This window comes from Hyaena hyaena, unplaced genomic scaffold, assembly GCF_003009895.1.
Source record: "Hyaena hyaena isolate Hyena2069 unplaced genomic scaffold, ASM300989v1 scaffold_519, whole genome shotgun sequence".
NCBI lineage: Eukaryota > Metazoa > Chordata > Mammalia > Carnivora > Hyaenidae > Hyaena > Hyaena hyaena.
In genome coordinates, this window is record NW_024081154.1 from 967,178 (window position 1) to 990,824 (window position 23,647).

The 23,647-nt window shown below is 35.9% G+C and overlaps 1 protein-coding gene across 4 annotated transcripts in view; it reads right to left on the reverse strand.

Moving 5' to 3' along the window:
- CUL2 (cullin 2) overlaps positions 1-23,647 on the reverse strand; it is a 107,642-nt gene that overhangs the window by 50,424 nt on the left and 33,571 nt on the right. For all 4 annotated transcript variants that reach the window (XM_039255320.1, XM_039255318.1, XM_039255319.1 and 1 more), the window contains 4 exons: positions 19,433-19,535; positions 15,945-16,039; positions 8,159-8,264; positions 1,658-1,740 (listed from right to left, as the gene is read on the reverse strand). In XM_039255320.1, the coding sequence (XP_039111251.1) occupies positions 1,658-1,740; positions 8,159-8,264; positions 15,945-16,039; positions 19,433-19,535 (387 nt within the window). The remainder of the gene's footprint in view (positions 1-1,657; positions 1,741-8,158; positions 8,265-15,944; positions 16,040-19,432; positions 19,536-23,647) is intronic.

Here is a 23,647-nt window from a genome sequence, read left to right on the forward strand (position 1 = left end):
AAAATAAATGAGATATTAATAGGGCATGTCAAATAATACTCTAATGGAAGCTGATTATAACAACAAAGACGAGTTGGCCTAATATCTCTAACCAAATAATCTATGCATTTTTTCCAGAATATCCTATACTTGCATTATTTTTCTTATAGTTATATTTTCTTTAATTTTTCATCAAATTAATATTTTTTAAAAACTTTTTTAATGTCTTTATTTCATCTTGAGAGACAAAGACAGAGAGCAAGTGGGGGAGGGGCAGAGAGAGGGAGTCACAAAATCTGAAGCAGGCTCCAGGCTCTGAGCTGTCAGCACAGAGCCCGACGTGAGGCTCAAACCCACGGACTGTGAAATCATGACCTGAGCTGAAGTCGGACACTTAACTGACTGAGCCACCCAGGTGCCCCCATTAAATTCATTTTTAATAAGCTAACAATCACACTTAAGAAATACATTTAGAAAATTTTAATAATATTTTCAATAAGCTTTCAATGTAAAATAGCTGAATTCCAAGTAAAAAAAAAAAGCTAATATTTCATAGCTTCATATTTCATACATTCATTACATTAGAACCTATAAATATTGTTGGGAGTATTCTTTTTAGTTAATTGTAGTTTAGTAGAGAAAAGAGAGAGAAAAAGAATTTTTCCACCCTACTGCTTTAGTATTGCTTTTTCTCTCCTCTCATCTTTGGAAAAAATGGAATCATTAAAAGGGTGAGTGACAGGTTTTTAAAACCAAGTTACTAATTGCTACCATCTACTTTCTATTGAGCATTAACATTAAATTTTAAAATATTCCATTACCCTCTTTTGTGGCTTTTCATTTCTCTTTATTTTGTTTCTAAGCCCCTTATTTCCTACTAGGAGCCCACAAAAAGAACAATGCTTTCCTTTTTTTTTCCCCTCACATAAAAAACTCCATATTTGGGTATCTCTAAAGAAAGCATTTTCAGATGAAGTGGCTGTTATCACAGTTGCAATTCACTGGTCTAGATAATTTCTACAGTATCAGTTCCAATAAACTATTTATCATATGCACATCTGTATGAGTGATTTAGTGCTTCTGGTTCCCCAAAGCTGAAGTCTACTAAGAATCTTTTAGGCCAGAATAGATGCAAGGATGTTCTATTCTGGACTCCACAGGTGAACTTATTTTGTCTCCAATTCTATTCACATAGCAATTAGGTAGAGTTCAAAGCTCTGGGTCCTGTGTACAGTGGGAAGTCATTTTCCCACAAACTAAACTCACATTAATAGGCAAGTTACTGATTTAACACTGGGTCTAAAAGGGAACCAACTACTTAGAAAAATCTGTTTTCTTGAATAGGTAGGTTACCCTCATCAGGATTTAAACTGAGAGAACATGTTCAAACAATTCAGCACTGCCCTGGAATATTCAAGAGGGTACTAGACTTGCAACAACAAAAGACAGGTTACTTCCTTCAGGGGTTGATTGATTTATGTATATTGGACTAAAGACCAAAGACCTGCTAAAAAAAACTATAAAACAATTTAGAACATTGCCATTTAGATGGAAAATGAGGCTCGTTTAAGTAAAACATGGCCTATGTCTAGTCAACACTCATGCAACTGTACACTATTTGAAACCATTTCAAACAGCAAATTAGAATTGACTCAAGAAGAGAAACATTAGTACTCACTTTTTTATTTCTCGGAGCAGCATTCGGATAAGGATGGTCTGAAGTGGTTCAACCATTAATTTCCTCCACATATCCAATGCTAGCTGCCAGGAAAAATAAAAATTATCAAGGATGAGTTACTTTTAACATTTGTTAAAATGTTAAAAGACTTTTCAAAGTAAAAATACTCTTTCAAGTATTTATAACCAATATTTCAAAATTCAAATGAAAACTGAATATACACAAAAAATAAATTTCTAATTTATTTCTTTTTTTGGAAAGAGAATGCATGCAAAAGAGCAGGCAAGCAGGGGAGGGGCAGAGGAAGAGGGAGAAAGAATCCCAGGCAGGCCCCAAGCTCAGCAAGGAGTCTGAGGCGGGGCTCAATTCCACAACCAGGAGAACATGACCTCAGGCGAAATCAAGAGTTTGATGCTTAACCACCTGAGCCACCCAGGCACCCCTAAATGTCTAATTTAAAATGAAAATGACTATCAGATCAGACCTGTACAACAAACAGAATTCAGGGTTTTATCATTAACTGAAAATCTTAAAGAAATAATTGATTTGATTTTTACCGAATATAATTTATTGAATGTTAAATGCCCAGTATTATGGAAAGGCTAAGACTAACAGAAACAAAAGAATTATGTTAAAGTGATTTGGCTGTTGGCTGAGTTTTAAAATTATAAAACCTCTCATACAATTTACCCAAGGGATACAGAAATGCTGAGGCATAGGAGCACATGTACCCCAATGTTCATAGCAGCACTCTCCACAATAGCTAAAACATGGAAAGAGCCTAAGTGTCCATCAACGGACGAATGGATCAAGAAGATGTGGTTTATCTATACGATGGAATACTACATGGCAATGAGAAACAATGAAATCTGGCCATGTGTCGCAACATGGATGGACCTTGAGGGTGTTATGCTGAGCGAAATAAGTCAGGCAGAGAAGGACAAATATCATATGTTTGCACGTATAGGAGGATTAGGAGGAACTTGACGGAGGAACAAGGGGGAGAAGAAGGGCGGAAATGGTGGGGGAAAGGGAGAGAGGCAAACCATGAGAGACTCTTGAATGCTGACAAAAACTGAGGACTGATGGATGTGGGGGGGAGGGGGGATGGGCATGGAGGAGGGCACTTTGGGGATGAGCACTGAGTGTTATGTGGAAACTAATTTGACAATAAACTATTTGTAAAAAAAAAAAAAACCTCTCATACAAACATAAAGGGAAGGTCAATTAAAAGAATAATAAAACATTTCTGTAGTCACCACCCAGTGTAAGAAATACAATTTCCACATTACCATTACGCCAAATGTCCCCCTACTTTCCCCTCAAAGGTTACAACAACCCTGAATTTTGTGTTAAATCATTCCCTGGCTTTATAGTTCTACCAAATGTCTACATGTCCCCATAATATATATATTTTTTTATCTTAAATCCAGAATAGTCAACACACAGTGTTAGATCAGTTTCAGGTGTGTAATACAGTGACTCAACAATTCTATACATTACTCAGTACTCATCAAGATAAGTGTACTTTTAATCTCCTTCACTTATTTCATCCATCCCCTACCCATATCCTCTCTGGTAACCAGTTTATTCTCTGTAGTTAGAAGTCTGTTTCCTGGCTTCTCTTTTTTTCTTTCCTCATTTGTTTTCTTTCTTAAATTCCACTTATAAGTAAAATCATATGGTATTTGTCTTTCTCGAATTGTCTTATTTCATTTAGCATTATACCCTCTAGATCCATCCATGTTGTTGCAAATGACAAGATTTCCTTCTCTTTACAGCTGAGTAGTATTCCATCATGTGTATGTGTACACAGACAACAATTCTTCTTTAACTATTCATCTATATCGGTGGACACTAGGGTTATTTCCATAGTTAGGCTATTGTAAATAATGCCGCATATACATAGGGGTGCACATATCTTTTCGAATCTGTGTTTTCATTTTCTTTGGGTAAATACCCAGCAGTACAATTACTGGATCTTATTTCTATCTTTAATTTTTTTAAGAATATCCATTCTGTTTTCCGCAGTGGTTGCACCAACTTACATTCCCACCAACAGTGCTTGGACGTTTCCTTTTCTCTATATCTTCACCAACATTCACTCTATTTTGTCTTTTTGATACTGGCCATTCTGACTGGTATGAGGTGATATCTCATTGTGATTTTGATTTTTTCATTTCCCTAATGATTAGTGATTTGAGAATCTCTTCACATGGCTGTTGGCCATTTGTATGTCTTCTTTGGAAAAAGGTCTATTTGGGTTCTCGGTTCATTTTTTGAATTAAATTGGTTTTTTTGGTGCTGAGTTGTATTAAGTTCTTTATGTATTCTGGATATTAACCTTTACTAGATATTTCATTTGCAAGTATTTTCTCGCATTCACTGGATTGGCTTCTTGTTTTGGTTGATGGTCTCCTTTGCTGTGCAAAAACTTTTTATTTTGGGGTAGTCCCAATAGTTGATTATCGCTTTTGTTTTTGTTTCCCTTGCCTGAAGGACATAACCACAAATATGTTGCTAAGGCTGTTGTCCAAGAGATTACTGCCTATGTTTTCTTTTATGAATTTTATGGTTTCAGGTCTCACATTTAGATCTTTAACTCACTTTGAGTTTACTTTTGTGTATGGTGTAAAAAAGTGGTTGTTTCATTCATTTGCACATAGCTGTCCAGTTTTCACAACACCATTTACTGAAGAGACTTTTCTCCACTGTATATTCCAGCCTCCTTTGTCATAGATTAATTGACCCCAGAAGTGTGGATTTGTATGCATGGGCTTTATATCCTATTCCATTGATCTATGTGTATTTCTATGTCAGTACCATACTGTTTTGATTACTACAGCTTTGCAATATAGTTTGAAATCTGGGATTGTGATACAGTCAGTTTCATTCTTTCTCAAGATTGCTTTGGCTATTCGAGGTCTTTTGTGGTTCCATACAAACTTCAGGATTATTAGTTCTAGTTCTGTGAAAAGTATTATTGATATTTTGATAAGGATTACAGTGAATCTGTAGATTGTTTTGGTAACTCCTTGTAGGTTTTTTTTTTACATTCATTTATTTTTGAGAGACAGTGAGAGACACAGCACAAGCAGGGAAGGGACAGAAAGAGAGGAAGACACAGAATCCAAAGCAGGCTCCAGGCTGTGAGCTGTCAGCACAGAGCCTGATGTGGGGCTCAAACCCACAAACTGTGAGATCATGACCTAACCCTTAACCAACTGAGCCACTCAGGAGCCACTCAGCCACTGAGTTAATTCAGCTCTTAACTCCTTGCAGTTTCAATTGGCATCTTCTTGAATGAAGCTGGGTATCTTTTTATATTTTTATTGTATGTCTTAGTTTTTTTTCTGTGAAATGCCCATTCATCTCTTTTGCCTCTTATTCCATTAATATTTATCTTGTTCTTAATAAAAACTAGGAGTTCTTAAATACTATAGAAATTAATCTCAACAGTTTTATATACTGCAGTTTGTCACAGTTTTGTGACTTACCTTTTGAGTTCCTTTAAAAGTGTTTAGTAAAAATACATTATATTTTGGGGGTCCTGGATGGCTCAGTTGGTTAAGTGTCAGACTCTTGATTTCGTTCGGCTCGGGTCATGATCTCACAGTTTTGTGGCATTTGGCCCCAAGTCAGGCTCCGTGCGGACAATGTGGAGCCTGCTTGGGAATCTTGTCTCCCTCTCTCTCTCTGTCCCTCCACAACTTGTGCTGACTTTGTCTCTCTCAAAAAAAGTAAATAAACGTAAAAATTTTTTAAAAACACATTATATTTTAATGTCTCAATTCTATTAATCTTTTCCTTTACTGTTTGTATTTTTCATGTCTTTTAAGAACTTCCCTACCCTAATGACAGGGATATGTGTGCTCTTATATTGCCTTCTAAAAGTTTTCAAGTTTTGCCTTCCATTTTTAAATTCCAATATATTTTCCCATAGAGAGTACAAATTATTGCAGTATCAAAAATTGATTGCTCCTGTTTCCAACTTAATTGTATCTATACAGCCATTAGTCTGGTTTTAGCTTCTCTATTCTGTTTCCCTGGGGTAACTTTATTCTGATCAATTGGTAATTCCATTTCGAATAAGTAAAAGCATCTGCCTTCCCAGAAGGAACATTCTTCAAGTTTTCCCTTATTTTTTATCTTTTTAAATAGCACCAACAGGGAAAAAAGAAGATGATATAAAAGAAAATGGGATCTTATAGCTGTGGTAGGAGAGAAAACAATGTCTTTTGCTTAACTGACTAAGCTACCCAGGCACCCCAAAAACTAAGTCTTTTGAACGCAAGCTGGTGGGGCTATTAAAATTCAGGATGTTTTGACTTCCAGGTACCCACTCTATGATAATTTCTGCTCATGTACAAAGAGATATATCCATAAAGGTTAACTCCCTGAGTGTGAGGTTTGTATCTACTTTGTTTACTACTGTATTCCTAGTATATAGAAAAGTGGCACCCTGAGGGGTTTAAAAAATATTTAATAAATGAACAAATGAACAATGATATTCAGTGCAGTATTTACAACAAGCACTGTAAACTAACGAGAATAGTTTAATAAGTGATAAATAATTCTATATCCCTATTATAGAACACTGAGCTCTCACAAAAATAAACTTATATGAAAAGAACTCCTAGACACATTAACCAAAAAACAAAACAAAACAGGCAAGATATATGGTATAATATCATTCTGGTATATATGATATGATTCTACTAATGTTTAAAATAAAAAATTAAACTGTTATATGTATATGTATAAATATTTACATAAAATGTGCAGGTAAAATTCAGGAAAAACATAACCCAAATGGTTTATAGTGATTTCCTTTGGCAGAAGGAGCTTGACAATGTTGGTGATAAAGGACCAACATTAAAATACTCACGTATAATCCTACTAACTAAAGCAGCTACTGTTAAGATTTCGGTATTTCCCACTAATCCATCACTCTACATCCTTTTTCCCCAGCAGTTTTATTCCTATTAAACATATAATGTGTCCACATTTTTTCATAAAATATTTTCCCCTTTATTAAAGTTTCTATGAACTATATTACTAATTCATCTCTTTGCCTTTACAACAAAATCATACTGTATACATTCTATGTATGATTTTTACTACTGGATATTGGACATTTAGATTGTCTACCCACTAGTCACGTTTATTAACAATGATTGCAAGGAATACTTTTAAACATTTAAACTTTTTTCCCCATATTTATCATTTTCACAGTACAGATTACTAGACATGGGATTACCTAATTAACAAATATTGAACATTTTAAAGTCTACTGAGAGACAGTGACAAATTTCTTTCTTAAAGGATTATTCTAATAAAATTTCTACTCATGCTACATCTTAGCTGCTTATTTCTTTTATTAACACCCATCACAATTTAACATTAATTTCTGTACTTATTTGGCACTGCTTCCTCATGAGGACAGGGACCTTCTGTCTGTTCACCATTATATCCCCAGTGTCTGATCACTCAAAAAATACGTATTACATGAAATAAACCAACATTGTACTAGAGTATTTCTTTTACAATGAATATATACTTTATGTAATTTCCCACATTTAAATTTGCACTGTACCTCAAAAATCTGAATTAATTATTTGACCCATACACTTCAATGTTTCACTCTGAATTTCTTTAATTATTTTTTAAATTTAAAATAAATTTGTTATGGGGTGCCTGGGTAGCTCAGTTGGTTGAACGTCTGATTCTTGATATGGGTACAGATCATGATTCCAGGATTGTAAGATCAAACCCCACATTAGGCTCTGTGCTGAGTGTGGAGTCTGCTTAACATTCTCTCTCTCCCTCTCTCTCTACTCCTCTGCACTCATGCATACACATGTATGCGGTCCTTCTCTCTCAAAATAAATAAACTTAAAAAATAAATAAATTTTTTATATTCATAAATCTTTTTCCTTCAAGTCCATGATCTCTGCACTTTTTTAACTACAATAATCTCGACATTTTAAAAATACATTTTACGAGCTTTTTTCACATAGTGGAACTATTAACATTGTCATTTATTCATCCATCATTAATTTAATTATTAAAAAAATACTAATCACATCCCTTCTGTTCTCATCTATGTGAAGATTCTTAAGAAATCAGTGTGGTGTTTTATTAACATTTAGGATGTTAATAAATCTCGACAATTTTGGGGGTGCCTGGGTGGCTCAGTCAGTTAAGTGTCCGACTCTTGATTTCAGCTCAAGTTGTGATCTTATGGTTTGTGGGTTTCAGTCCCATGTCAAGCTTTGCACTGATAGCACAGAGCTTCTGTGAGAGCTTTTGGATTCCCTCTTCCTCTCTCTCTGCCCCTCCCTTGCTTGCTATCTCTCAAAAATAAATAAACTTAAAAAAAAATCTCCACAATTTCAAGGTAGTCAACACAGTATCTGTGAAAAAAGGACAGTGAATGAAATTACCTCAGTATATATAAAAACACTCTTATGCTTACCCGTCATTTAAAGAATTTCTTACCTCTCCTATTTCCATAAGTGGTTCATTCATATCTACACCCCCATAGCCATACTGAAGGTCAGCTTCTGTCAATTTATTTTTTTTAATAAACTGGGTGTTGAGATACCTGAAAAAGAAAATAATATCATTATTAAAATAAGTAGGAAAACAAATAACTTGTTAAAATCAGCAGGAAAACAAATAACTTGCAACTTCAAAACAATAATTTTGGGTTATAAATCAACTACAAAATAGTTTGGTAATATATATCCAAATAAATTAATTACGCAGAAATTAGAAATATAATTAAAAAGGAACAAAAGTATCAGCCCAACTTTCTCTGCAAGGCCTTACGAGCCAAAGAATATGACCTCTAGAGTAGGGGGGGAAAAACCCTACCACCGCAGTTTCACTTTAAAAAAACTCAAGGGTAAGGGGCACCTGGGTACCTCAGTCAGTTAAGTATCTGACTTCAGCTCAGGTCATGTTTTCACAGTTTGTGAGTTTGAGCCCCACATCAGGCTCTGTACTGACAGCTCAGAACCTGGAGCCTCTTTGGGATTCTGTGTCTCCCTCTCTCTCTGCCCCTCCCACCCCCTCAAAAATAAATAAACATTAAAATTTTTTTTTTAACTCAAGGGTTTGGTCTAAAGTTTTCCAGTACTCATATAGCCCAATAGCTCCTCTCCAAGGGGCTTCTAGAATCCTTTTACCATCTAATTAGCTCATCCCAGATTCTTTTGGTTTAAGTTCACTTTGTAAAGAACTAAACAAAAAATGTTCAAAAGATAAAAATCCAGTCAGTTGTTCAATTTATATTTTATCATCAGGAAAAGATGTCAGTTTTTGTTTTTACACTACAAAAAGAGATCATAATCAGTAGACAGAAAATGAAATAGATTGTTACAGACAATAAGAAGTATGGTCAAAACTGAGAAAGGTAAAATCACCTTGTCTACCAGAGGACAACAGCTTTATAATGTTTCAACGTATTCTAGGACAAGTAACAGAATGAACAGAGAGCTCTTTAAAGTAAATAAAATATGAAGAAAGGGCTCAAAACATTCTAGTACTCCCTTTCCACAATCCAAGATTTCACTATAATGCCTTTGTTATATATTTTTTTAATGTTTATTTATTTTTGAGAGATAGAGCACAAGCAGGAAAGGAAAAGAGAGAGAGGGAGACACAGAATCCGAAGCAGGCTCCAGGCTCTGGGATGTCAGCACAGAGCCTGAGGCAGGGCTCAAACTCACAAATCGTGAGATCATGACCTGAGCTGAATTCGGATTCTTAACTGAGTGAGCCACCCAGGGGCCCCTCACTATAATGCCTTTAATGCTTATCACCTGAAAGGTTCTGCCATGTGTATCTAGTTATAGACATACAACTATTTAGGCAATAACCACAAATTCTTTATATTAAAACACATGCTTTCTAATGTTCACTGCATCAAAATGAAAAGTCCACTTCACATGTGCAGACAACTGAAACTGAAAACAAAGGCAACAAAAATTTCAACTGTGTAATTAATTCTACCACCAACTCTAGCAGATGATGCAAAATACAATTCTTGGAAGTAACTGCAAAGCTGTCTAGACACAACCATGTACACAAGTTGCACTCCCACACTAACTTCAAGCCTCTAGACTCCAAGGCTGAAAACCTCAGTACTCTAACATTTTAGTCTCCTCTACCCATATGTACAATGTCCTATTTTATTTTTCCTTCAAAATGCCATTTTCGCCCTTCCTTCTATTCTCACTAAGGTCCTCATAATTTTAGGCTGGGTTTTCAACCATGCCTTCCAGTTGAAGAAAGGGGAATAGGACTAACAGAAACAGAAGTAAGAGCTAGAGAGAGAATGCCTTTTTCACCTGAAATAGAAGATACGGGATACCTGGCCTGAAACGGAGGTATATAAATTGGAGAGATATTTTAACTTCTGGCCTCTGTCACTCAGGTTTCAGCTCAAAGACATTTCTCCTAGGCCTGACCTGATCCCAATCCAAATGAACTTTAAGTCCCCACACCCACTCAAGTAACTACATACAACTGTTTTAGATTCTTCATGGTGCTCACTACTGTGTGAAATAATCCAATTCTGTTACTGTCTACTTGCTTTGTACACCGTCACCTCTCTAGAGTTTGACAATTACACAGCAAGGACCTGGCTCGCACACAGCACCCAGAACCAGGGGCAGCAGGTAAATACAGAGTCCTCACAAAATACTTCCTTGATGAATTACGGAATAAATAAATGGATAACATTCCAGACAGAAAAAGCTAATATTAGAACGCGAACTTGGAAAAGCAGCCTGGAGCCAGATCATAAAAGCCACAGATGCCAGGAAATACAAGTGATCACTAACATTTACTGAGCTCATATCACGTGTCAGGAATACCTCTAAGCATTTTATACAGCTGAATACTAGGAGGTACATACATGTGGTACTATTAGGGTCCTCCTTTCATATGTAAGAAAACTGCACCTTAGAAAGCTTAAAGAACTTGCCAACAGTCAACCTGCTAGTGAGTGGCAGTGCTGGCACAGAAACTCATGAGTTCTCCCTCTCACTCAACAAGGATTGACTGAGTGGGAACTCCACATCAGGTACAATGCCAGGCACTAAGGACAGAAAAATGAAAAACAAAAATGTGGTCTTCCCACACAGAGTTTACACATCTGGTAGAATATACAAATGTGAACAAATATAATAATTTAATGGTGACACATACTCCCTGAGTAGAGGGAACTTAAATGCCATATCTTTACCATTTCTACATGTCTTCTTATACGAATCCTTTGCTCCAAACCAGTTTCTTTTTTGGTCTGTGGTACCATGGCCATCCCAGTAAAAGATCAGTAACACTTCTCTTTCATCCTTTCATTCTATTCTATTCATTCAATCAGCCAGTCTCTGTGTCCTCCTAAACTATTCATTATCCTCTCCCATTACTTTCCTTCTCTCTTCCAATGTCTATTGTTAATTCTCTACAACACTCTGATGTGCAACACTCTCAAGATTGGTCTCTTTTTACTATTTCTGCCATCTCCAATTCATATAAAAATTTCACTTTCAGGATGTCACTTACCCATTCAGAATCCTAAGTAGCTCCCTTAGGAGTAAAATTTTTTTTTAATTTCTTTTTTTACATTTATTTATTTTTAAGAGACAGAGAGAGACAGCACAAAAGGGGCAGAGAGAGAGGACAATACAGAATCAGAAGCAGGTTCCAGGCTCTGGGCTGTCAGCAGAGCCTGACGCGGGGCTCGAACCCACTAACTGTGAGATCATGACGAGAGCCGAAGTCAGACACCCAACTGACTGAGCCACCCAGGTGCCCCAGAAGTAAACTTTTTAGCATAATGGTCTGTTAACTCTGAAGAATCAGCTGTAGATTTGCAGAAGGCTGGAATCACTAATCTGTTTCAATGATCTGTATGTTGAATCTTCAGCCAGTATACTGGTTTAGTGGAGCTTTATGCTTCACATCTGATAGGACAAGTCACCGTTCTCTTTAGCTCATGGAATAAAACTTTAACTTCCATTAACTGTAGCTTTCTCATTCCAGATTTCTACTCTTAATGTTAAGCTTAAGCTTGGGGCACCTGGGTGGCTCAGTCGGTTAAGTGTCCGTCTTCAGCTCAGGTCACGATCTCACGGTTTGTGGGTTTGAGCCCCACGTCGGGCTCTGTGCTGATAGCTAGCTCAGAGCCTGTCTTTGGATTCTGTGTCTCCCTCTCTCTCTGTCCCTCCCCTGCTCACGCTGTCTCTCTCTCTCAAAAATAAAACATGAAAAAAAAATGTTAAGCTTGACAGACAAGCTTTTAAAATAATTTAAAGATGTAACTTAAAATGTAAACAGTGGAAATTTTCATTTTGATATGGATACCTTTTAAGTTTACTTATTTTGAGAGACAGAGAGAGAGAGGAAATAAAAAAGTGAGAGAAAGAGAGAGGGAGGGAGAGAGAGAGAAAGAGAGAGAGAGAGAGAGAGAGAACATACACAAGCAGGGGAGAGGTAGAAAGACAGGAAGGGAGAGAATCCCAAACAGGCTCCATACTGTCAGCCAGGGCCAAAACCCATGAACTGAACCCATGAACCATGAGATCATGAACTGAGCTGAAATCAAGACCTGGACGCTTAAAAGACTGAGCCATCCAGGCACCCCGACATGGATACAATTCTTAACTGGAGTATTTTACAATTTTATTAACCACACATTTGTTTTTAAATAAGGACATACGTTCTAGGAAGTTAGAAAAGAAAATAGGTTCCAATAATTTCTTAAAGGCAACACCTGATTATTCTTCTCATGTATGATGCAACAGTTTTTATAATTTTTATGTTTTTATAATTTATTTCATCAACAAAGTGTTTAATAAGTATCCTTCACTTCTCTGGAGTTATTAGCACTGACACAATTAAAAATAGTACTTGCCAATAATGAATAGCCTAACATAACTTTGAAGCCCCAGAGAAACCTAGCATTTCAATCTATCATAGGAAACTGCATTACAAAAATTGTTCTCATGCTAATACCTACTGGATTTCAAGAATCGTTAATACTCCAAGGGCCAGCAGGGTCTAAAGAGCTATGTAGTATATTGAGAAAGGTAGGCAGAAGTATCAGTATTTTCCTGAAGTCAGAATGCTGAAATTACCTATGCGAATGCATATCTTTATAAATCAATCAAGATAAAAAAAAAAGAGGATAAAAATTACTTCATAAAAATACTTAAAAACACTTTTGAAACAAAACTGAATTTTTCCTTTATATTTCTTTACAAACATATCCTTACAGACTATGACTAAAAATGATAGCTAGCCTGGATAACCTCACTACCCCACAATTAGAAACTATCATTAAGCAGTTTTCATGTAATTACTGCCAACTGTATTCTCTGTGAAAAGGACTATTATACCAATATAATTAAATGATGGTCAGCCACATGATGCCAACATCACAGAGGTCAAATAAAATTCTCTGCACGTGAATCCCATTAGCCGTTAGTTCTAAGTCTTTGCTAGAGATAGTGGGAAGTTACTATATGATTTTAGAGTGATCAAATTTGCATGTTAAAAAAACAGGAGTTTAGTAAATAGAATAAATTAGAAATCAAAGGCTGGAGACTGGTTACAGGGATTTTTATCATTAATAGTCCAGCTGAGAAATGACAAAAAGCTTGAACTATAATAGCAATGCAAAGGAAATAATGAATTTAAGAGACATTTGGAGGATGTGACCAATATGGATCAGGGAGAAAGGACAACCCTAGGTGAGGGAAGGGTATCTGAGACTTAAGGCATTTACGTCTGGGTGTACAGTATTACTACTACTAATTAAAATTAGTAGGGGAGCCTGGGTGGCTTAGTCGGTTAAGCGTCCGACTTTCGCTTAGGTCATGATCTCGCGGTTGGTGGGTTCGAGCCCCGCGTCGGGCTCTGTGCTGACTGCCAGCTCAGAGCCTGGAGGCTGTTTCAGTCTGTGACTCCCTCTCTCTCTGACCCTTCCCTGCTCACGCTGTCTCTCTCTCTCCTAGAAATAAAAATAAAATAAAATAAAATAAAATAAAATAAAATTAGTAATACTGGAGACAGTATGTATATAAAAGGTAACATGCTCAGTTTTCCAATCTGCAGTTGTACAATGTACCTATGGAGTACCTGGAGGTATAGGCAGGTTAAGTAAAAATTACTCCTCTGAAACTTAGACCACCTGCAATACACAAATATTCTGGTGGTTAGCAATATATAGGTGGTAGCTAAAACCAGAAGTAATTGAGATCATCCTATAAAGAATGCAAAGTATAAGATAAAAGATGAGAACAAAATCTACCTAACTAAAGAGTGGATCTAGGATGAGACTAAGGTAGAATGAAGAAGTTGAATGGGTTTAATTTCACTGACCTGGGTTTGTACTAGCACAAATTTTTTTCAGCTGACTGAAAAAAGGTTAAAGTCATTTAACCTCCCTGAGCCTAGTTTCTTCGGCTGCAAATTTGGAGACACAAACTACATTATATGGTTTATACACACACACATTTGTGTATATATAATATATATTTAACAAAAAGTCATTAATATTACCAATTTATTATTAATATTACCATTAATTTAAATAATTTTGGTAAAGAGAATGCAGCCATAGGAAATCCTAGAACTCTAAGAAAAAACAGAAAACAACTTAAATCTTTACTAAAATGTCTCAGCTCAAGAGAGATCCCACTGCACACAGCACAGTGCACTGGCATATAGTCTTAAATACGCTCTTGTGTTATCTATATACCAGTGGCCCAAGCTTCTCAGCAATGGCAAAGCATGCATGTGCTCTCACTTTTACCCTCAAAATTCCTGTAATTCTCCTAATTTAGCTAGAGAATTCTTAAGGTTCTATTTATGACTATCTCACTTTGGTGGATGAGGGAAAAAAAGCGATGAAATGTCAGGATGTTTAATGTATGGTAAACGCTGTTTTATAAAAGCCAAAGCCACAGTACATCCTGTGCCTGTCAGCAACTACTGGCTTCTGATTTTATTACACTTGGCTCTTCTAAGAAGAAATAAAAGCTAATGGTTGTTGAAATAAGCTCCAGTTTCTAACAGAAGCAACTTACAGTAAGTAAACTCCAGTGTTGTTACAAAAACCTAAAGGAACATGAACCAGGGACAAAGGACAAACACGCCAAGAGAACCAAGCCCTGGCCTCAGTGTGGTACTCCAGCAATGCACAGTGTACCTGTACACATGGCATTTTGAGAATCAGCTTCACTCCTTGGTTTTTCCCCAATGAGAAACTGAGGTAGGGGTCCATCTTAGCCCATGCCACAATGCAGACGTCAAAATCTGCACTGCCTCATCAGAGGCAGAAATTTATTTTCACTGTCAATGTGAATAGGTTAGAGAGGATCAGTGTGGAGTACCACAGGAACATGCAGAAATGACAGTTAACACAAAAGATCTACACAGGAGACTAGGTAGTGCAAGGAAGAGGGAAGTTCAGAGAGGGGAATGTGGAAAACCACATCAGAATTTCTCGTTCACAGGGGCGCCTGGGTGGCTCAGTCAGTAAGCGTCCAACTTTAGTTCAGGTCATGACCTTGCAGTTTGTGAGTTCGAGCCCCGTGTCAGGCTCTGTGCTCACAGCTCAGAGCCTGGAGCCTACTTATGATTCTGTGTCTAGCTCTCTGCCCCTCCCCTGCTCATACTCTCTCTCTCAAAAATAATAAATAAACATTAAAAAAAAAAGAATTAGTCAGAAAGGAAGAAAGGCAATCCAGATAGATATGACAGCATAAAGAAAGAAAAATGTGAGAGATCATAGAGCATTACCACACTGTAGGTAATTCAATATGCCTAGAGGATAGTGTAGAACTTCAAGAGAAAAACTGCTGAGTGCTTTGACAAAGAAGTGTTTCCATGAAACATAAAATACTGAATCCTGGACTCCAAAAAGAGTATACTGGCGGGGAACATGGGCTTAGACTTACTTTGCTAAGCTTCGTCCAAGCTGACGTTCCACTTTGGAACTCTTGTCAAAATTTAGCACATAGAACAACGGAATTAAATACAGTTTTAGTTTTCAGAGAATAACTTTCCACACACTGCCTGGCTCCCAAAAACCCTGGTGACCCAGACTGCACTTTCCCCGTAGCAGACACAGTCCATATAGCAGGGAACATTTTAGTTCTGTTCATTTCTATGGGTAAGAGGTAATTCAAAAACCAAAAACCAAAACTCCTTCAATTACTGAATGCAGGCAGTGCTATTTAGATGGTCAAGAGTTTCAAAGCATACTTACCTATACAAGCAGTCCATATAGTCTGCACCTTTGCTATACTCCTCCCAATACCTATGATACATAACAAGTACTTGCTCTTCAGACTCCAGAACTCTCTATATGAAGAAGAAACATATTTTTACTTGGAAAGCACCAATCATTTTCATTTGTAAGCTATGAAATGTATCAAAAATTAATGTTCTAAAATGACATAATTCTATTATAAATTACATTTAAAAATTACATTCTAAATTAACTACTTTTAAGAACACTGCAATGACCAGGAAAAAAATGTCTTAGATATGAAATAAAGCATCCATATTAAATAATAAACTGTTTCATTCTCTGAAAGGACAAAATGTAATGGTGAGAAGCTGTCTTTGGGCTAGAATATTATGTTAAGATCAGTTTAAAATAGGAAAAAATTCTACTGCCATGTTATCTGTGTGCTTCCTCAAATCCCTCACTTGGGGTCATCCTGCTAGTTACATATTATCACTCTGAATTACTCACTTATGTGAGTAAGACTATTTATGAAAACTGACACCTTTTCTATTTTCCAAAAATAAGCTATTTTATATTTATTTAATAGAAATCTATTATTTTTTGAAAAATGAAAGTCAAACATTAAGTTTGAGGTCTCATTTTTAAAAGAAATGTAACAATAAAAATACATTGAACTGATATTCAAAAGATCTTAGGTTCTTTTTTAAAAATGTTTTTAAATGTTTTATTTCTGAGAGAGAGAGACAGCATGAGCAGAGGAGGGTCAGAGAGAGAGGGAGCTATAGAATCTGAAACAGGCTCCAGGCTCTGAGCTAGCTGTCAGCACAGAGCCCGACGCAGGGCTCAAACCCACGAACCATGAGATCATGACCTGAGCAAAGTCGGATGTTTAACTAACTGAGCCACCCAGGCGCCCAGATCTTAGGTTCTTTTATCTCAGTTCTTTTATGAACTGACCATATGACTGTAAGCAAGTCGACATCAACTTCCATCTAATTAATTCTCTGATGAAATACTATGCTTTTAAACTTGGAATTTTAGTAATTAAGGCTCAAGAGACAGAAATAACCTATAAATAGTATTTTTTGCCTATCATATTAATAAATAAATGAAAAATAGCAACTGCTATTAGTAATGCTAAAGAAAAGAGTACCCTCAGGTGCTGATGGCTGAATAAATATGAGAACAATTTGTTACTGTAGGTCAAAACAATAAAAAATGTTCATGACCTATGACTTAATAATTCTGTATCTAGGAATTCATCCTATAAAAACTCAGCTGCACAAAAATAATTCAGCTACAAGAATATTCACAGAAGCATTGTTTATAAAAACAAATTATATATATTGGAAATAATCCATATGCCCAGCAGTATGAGAATATTTAAACAAATCATAGTACCTCCACACAATGAAAATTTTTACAGTCGTTGCCAGGATTATAAAAGTTTATTTAATGACAAAAAATAGAGACTTATCAGATTATTAAAATCAAAAAGCAGATTATAAAGTGTATAATATTATTCAGTTTTCTAATAAAAATAAAATAAAGCAAAAATATGCAAAGGACAAATATCAAATTATATATATATTAAGATATGCCAAAAGAGATGTATTTAAGTATAGATAATCAAAATTATTCACAGCAGTTAATTCTGGAGTAATAAGTGATGTTTGGGTGATGATTTTCTTGTTTTTCCTTATCAGAATCTTCTAAATTATCTAAAACAGCAATGCAATACTTTATTAATTTAAAAAGTTCCCTCCCCCAACAAAACAAATTTTCTTCTCACAGGTGAAACTGCTTCAAATCTGTTGGTTATGTTAATAATTTACTTTGTCATCAATAAATTAGCCAACATCTTTTTTGTCACAGGTTCTGAGAAAACATATGGTGTACAATTACATAATTAATCTAAACTTTCCTAAAATTATTTCACAGTATCATTTTTAAATGCAATTACGTCAATATTAATTTCCAAGTTTTTTTGAAGTTTATTTATTTATTTTGAGAGAGAGAGCAGGGGAGGGGCAGAGAGAGGGGGAAAGAGAATCCCAAGCAGGCTCTGTGCTGATAGCCACATGCAGGGCTCAGTTTTGTGAACAGTGAGATCATGACCTAAGCTGAAACCAAGAGTTGGATGTTTAACAGCTGAGCCACCCAGGCGCCCCTCCGAGTTTTAATAATTGTACCATTGCTATGCAAGATGTTAACCTTAAGAAACTGGTAAAAATGATATATGAATTCTGTATTATTTTTGCAACTTTAATTCTAAGTCTGAAAAGTAATTTCAAAATAAAACATTTAAAGAAATGCAAACCATGCTAATATATAAATCGATAAAATTTATAAGTGCTTTAACAGGTAACAATCAAGGTATAACCAAAGTTCACTAGATTAGCATGGCAGAACTTTAAAACTACCTTAACATACTAAACATTATAAGAACAATTTAAAGTATCTGTTATTAAAAGTGCTTTTTATCAACTAACAAATGCACATATTAGAACACTAAAATGTATCTGCCATATATAATAAAAAGTAGAGCATTACCTTTAAAGATTTTAAGGGAAACATCACATGATCAATTATGCTCTGGGTTTATCACCACTTTAAAACATATCTGCACCTAGCCATGCCCAAGGTTAGACATATTATTATATAGTGTTGTTTTATCTCCATTTTAAAGATAAAGAAACGGGGCGCCTAGGTGGTTCAGTCGGTTAAGCGTCCGACTCTTGGTATCAGCTCCGGTCATGATCTCATGGTTTGTAAGATTGAGCTCCGAGTTGGGGTCTGCATTGACAGCTTGGAGCCTGCTGGGGAGTCTCTCTCAATCTCTCTCTCTCAAAATAAACTTTAAAGAGAAAAAAGACAAACAAACTTAAATTTCAATCCATAACGTAGATTAAGTGAGTTGCCCATGGCCACACAGCTAATAAAAGGTAGAGTTCAGTTGTCAGCCCAAACACTGCAAATTCTTTGTTCATACAAAGATAAAATCTGTCATGTTGCCCTTACATATGACATACTAACTAAAATAACTGGTCATAGGGAAAGTTTCTATCATGCTTTTTAATTTACCATTTCCCTTTATAATTTTAGGCTTTTGTAATACTTTAGGTAGGACACGAAGAGGCAGCTAAAAGGTTGAAAATAATACAGATTTACCATGTGTTGGGAAGAGTAAAACTTGGTTCTGGTAAACACCATCCAAAGAACATAGAAGCAAATTTTAAAGTTGAGCAAACCTTTATTTGAAACCCCACTCTTTCAGTTACTAATTATACAATATTGAATAACTAAACTCAATATCCTTTGGAGAATCTAACAACATAATGCTTAACTCACAGATCTTAAATATATATAATCAGAAAAATGTTATTTAGGAAACAAAGCAAATAACCTTAATCTGACATAAATTCTGCACTGGAAAACAGAAAACTAGTCAAATAACTACCCAGCTACAAACATATTTGTATCATGTATGTATCACTCCTTACCTTGTGCAAATGCCGTACGTGATTTTCCAAAAAAATCTTAGTTTCTGTATAAAGTCTTTCTCCAAGGGGTTCAGGATAGGCCACACATAAAGCATAGATATCTCTAGTTAAGTTGTTAAGGTTTTCATATTCATTAGAGATATTACTTTTAAAACAAAAGATTTAACTCAAGTTTGCCATTAAAAAATGAAATATTTCAGGCAATTCAAGATTATACAGATATAGAAAAAGTAAAATACATAGCCATGATTACTTTAAAAAGCACTGTGATCACTTACTCATTCAACAAATACTTCCTGAGAATTATTAGACAGCATTGTAAGGAAAATGGTTCTTCTCAAAGAGGTTAAAATTCAGAGTGGGTTCTGGGGCATCAAGTTACCCAGAAACCTACAAAATAAGGTTTACGTAAGAATGGATAGGAGCATAATATCAACAAAGGGCTACAGAGTATCATAAGAAGCAAAAATGTATAAGCAATTCTGAAAAATAAAAGTTACAAAAATTACTCATTTAATATATTTTCCTACATCATATACTCCTCAAAATACACTACAACCTATACACTATTCTTCAGCATTTATCCCATTAGAAGAACTGTAATATGAATAGTAATATCAATTAAGTTTTTGAATACCAACTAAGTACCTTGCTAGGTATCACAAATGGTAGATATATATGTCGCAGCCAGTTTTTAATCAGGAGACAAAGGAAATGGGATCTGATTGAGACTTTAGCTTTACTAGCCAATGATCTTGACCAAGTCTCTTAAACTTTCTAACTTAAAAAACTTTCTAACTTAAAAAAAACTTAAAAAAACAAATTTTCATTATAAAAAAAATACAGAGGTAGGATGCAGATTCTTCCTCTTCTATAGCCCCATAACATTTTATATATTCTTCTACAGAATTTATTTTTATACAATAGAAATTATTTATACCTTTGCTACCCACACTGGCCTGTTCTTAATTATCTCTATATTCCCAACTCCAGTGCACAATTCCTGGCACATTACAGTCATGTATTAAACAGCTGGTGATGGAAGGGAGGTAGGGAATCAGTATCACATGCCCTGCCTATATACTTAGTATTCTTACTCCGAAAAGAATAAGCAGTCCTCTCCACATGAGGTCACGGAAAGGTAGACTTTGGTCAGATTTTCCCAGGTTCCTTCTAAATCCTTTTATGTATAATTATAATTAGTAACTAATAAAATATCTTCATGTATATATGTATATCTATTTCTTCAATATATTGTTATAATAAATATAAACACAAAGTTTTCTTTACAGTAAAAAAAGGAGAAGCAAAAATATCCATATAGTGTAATATTGTGGTGCCAGGTTTTTTCGTAGAAAAAAATAAACAGTAAGAGGGATGCCTGGGTGGCTTAGTCGGTTAAGCGTCCGACTTTCGCTTAGGTCATGATCTCGCGGTTCGGGGGTTCGAGCCCCGCTGACTGCCAGTTCAGAGCCTGGAGCCAATTTCAGTGACTCCCTCTCTCTCTGACCCTCCCCTGCTCACGCTGTCTCTCTCTCCTAGAAATAAAAAAAAAATATTAAAAAAAAAAAAGAAAAAATACACAGTAAAAAACTATTATGATTATTTTTTTGTTTTAAATGTTTATGTTTATTTTTTATGTTTTTATGTTTATCTATTTTTGAGAGAAAAAGACAGTGTGAGCAGGGGAGGGGCAAAGAGAGAGAGAGACATAGAATCTGAAGCAGGCTCCAGGCTCCAAGTTGTCAGCACAGAGCCCCACATGGGGCTCGAACTCATCAACTGCAAGAGCATGACCTGAGCTGAAGTCGGACGCATAACCCACTAAGCCACCCAGGCACCCCTTACGATTATTTTAAATCAACTTGGATACAATGAAAATTTACAAAATAGAAGATTAAATAAAATAGTATGTAAGAACTATTTACCAACAATAACATAAATATATTAACCTATATTACCAAAAAAAGTAGAAATTTTAACATGCATCACCTAAGAAAGAATTTAGAAATTTACCTGGGCATAAATTTATAGAAAATTAATAATAGTGTGGGGAGAGGAGAAGGAGCAATGTATAAATGCAGAAGGGTGCTCCAAAATAACGTATTAGATAAGCTCCTGGATGCAGTTTGGAACCCTTCTAGGTTTCAGTTATAAATTCACTGCGGAAAAAAAGAAGTCCTGGTTCACTACATAATTTAAATCTCTAAGAGTTTTGTTTCACCATAGAGATTTATATTCAATCTCAATTAGTCATCACAATCTTACCTTAGTAAAATCAGAACAAAAGTCAAAATTAAAAGTATTAGAGGTGAGGAGAGTGCTTACCTCTAGTGACTGAGGGGTAAGAAAGGGTACTTCTGGGATGCCAAGAGTGTTCTATTTATTGGGTCCATGGGTATGTTCACGTTATGAAAATTCACCTGTACATTAATGAGTCAGTGTGTATTACACTTAAATTTAAATTTTATTTTTTAAAAAAAGACTAAATTTAGCCAGGATCAAGATCAACTATTCTTTTTTTATATAGTTTATTTTTATTTTTGAGACAGAGAGAGACAGAGCATGAGCAGGGGAGGGGCAGAGAGAGGGAGACACAGAATCTGAAACAGGCTCCAGGCTCTGAGCTGCCAGCACAGAACACGATGCAGGGCTCGAACCCACGAACCGGGAGATCATGACCTGAGCTGAAGTCCGACACTTAACCGACTGAGACACCCAGGCGCCCCAAGATCAACTATTCTTTTAGCAAAGGTGTAGTGTATTTAAGATCTTTTAAGTTCTGAATGCCTACTTCAAGAATTTTCATCCATTTTGCTTTTTCCTGAGCCATAAATATATTTAACTTCTAGAATACATAACTTACTTGATACTGGAAAATTAACATGATTCAATACCATAATTTGAGCCCAGGTAAACCCTACATTCGTTATTTCTTTTTAATGGAGTCCACCTTAATAAATCTTTTAGTTGGTTAACTCATCATAGTTCGGGTCTCAGTTAACCACTGTATAATGTCACTTGTCTAAAATATATTCCTAAACATGTTTTCTCTAACCTACTGAAATATCTAACCACACTGAAAATGTTTAGTCCTTAGGAAGAGCATCCAACTGTGTAGCATTCAATTGTGATTTGGTTATAGACAAGGCACTTTAAAAGACAAAAAATGGGAAATAACTGGGGGTCAGATTTAGATTTAAACACTCTCTTCTCCAAAGTTATCTTTTCTCTAAGTTACTCTTTAGGAAGCCAGGATATAAAAATTCCTCTTTTATAAACTTTCCACTTATAAATTTTCAGTCAAAAAACAAAACTGTAGGGGTGCCTGGGTGGCTTGGTTAATTAAGGGTCTGACTCCTTTTTGTTTTGTTTTGTTTTAAGAGAGAGAAAGAGAGAGAGAGAGAGAGAGAGAGAGAGAGAGAGCATGAGCAAACACCAGCAGAGTAGGGCAGAGATAGAGAGGGAGACAGAGAATCCCAAGCAGGCTCCGTGCTGTCAGTGCAAAGCCCAATTTGGGGCTCGAAGCCACCAGCTGCCGAGATTCCGAAATTAAGAGTGAGTCAGCTTCTGACTCTTGATATTGGCTAAGGTTGTGATTTCACAGGTGAGATCAAGCCCCAGGTGGGTCTCCGCACTGAGCATGGAGCCTGCCTAGGATTCTCTCTCCCTCTCTCTCGGTCACTTCCCAGTTCGAATGTGTGCACATGCATGGGCACTCTCTCAAAATAAACAAACATTTAAACACACACACACACACACACACACACACAAACTGTTCCAGAGCAAAAGTTCTGAACCCCGTTACAACCAAAAGACAGTGCTGACCAGCAGCAAAATTATTATTTTAGTTCATTTTCTCTATTAAAAGGTGCCTCCTATGCTTGGGTTTAGTTTTGAATTTTAACCCTATTAGTTCTGTTGTGCAGTGGGTCAAAAACAAGGAGTTCTACAATGGGAATGAAAGTAAAGATCATCCAAAGCAGCAAGACACACACAATCAATCATTTTCTAAGAAAGAAAAATCCCTCACTTGGAAAGGAGGAACACTGTATTATTATTTTGGGGGTCTTGACAATGGACTGCAAAATCCACCTACCTTTCCTCTGCTTCCCCTTCCCCTCGACTATCATTGTCGCTGTCTTGTCTTTTTCTTTCTGGGCTCTTGCCTCCAGTTCTCCCACCCCACAGCCCTCATCCCGTATGTGCTGGTCC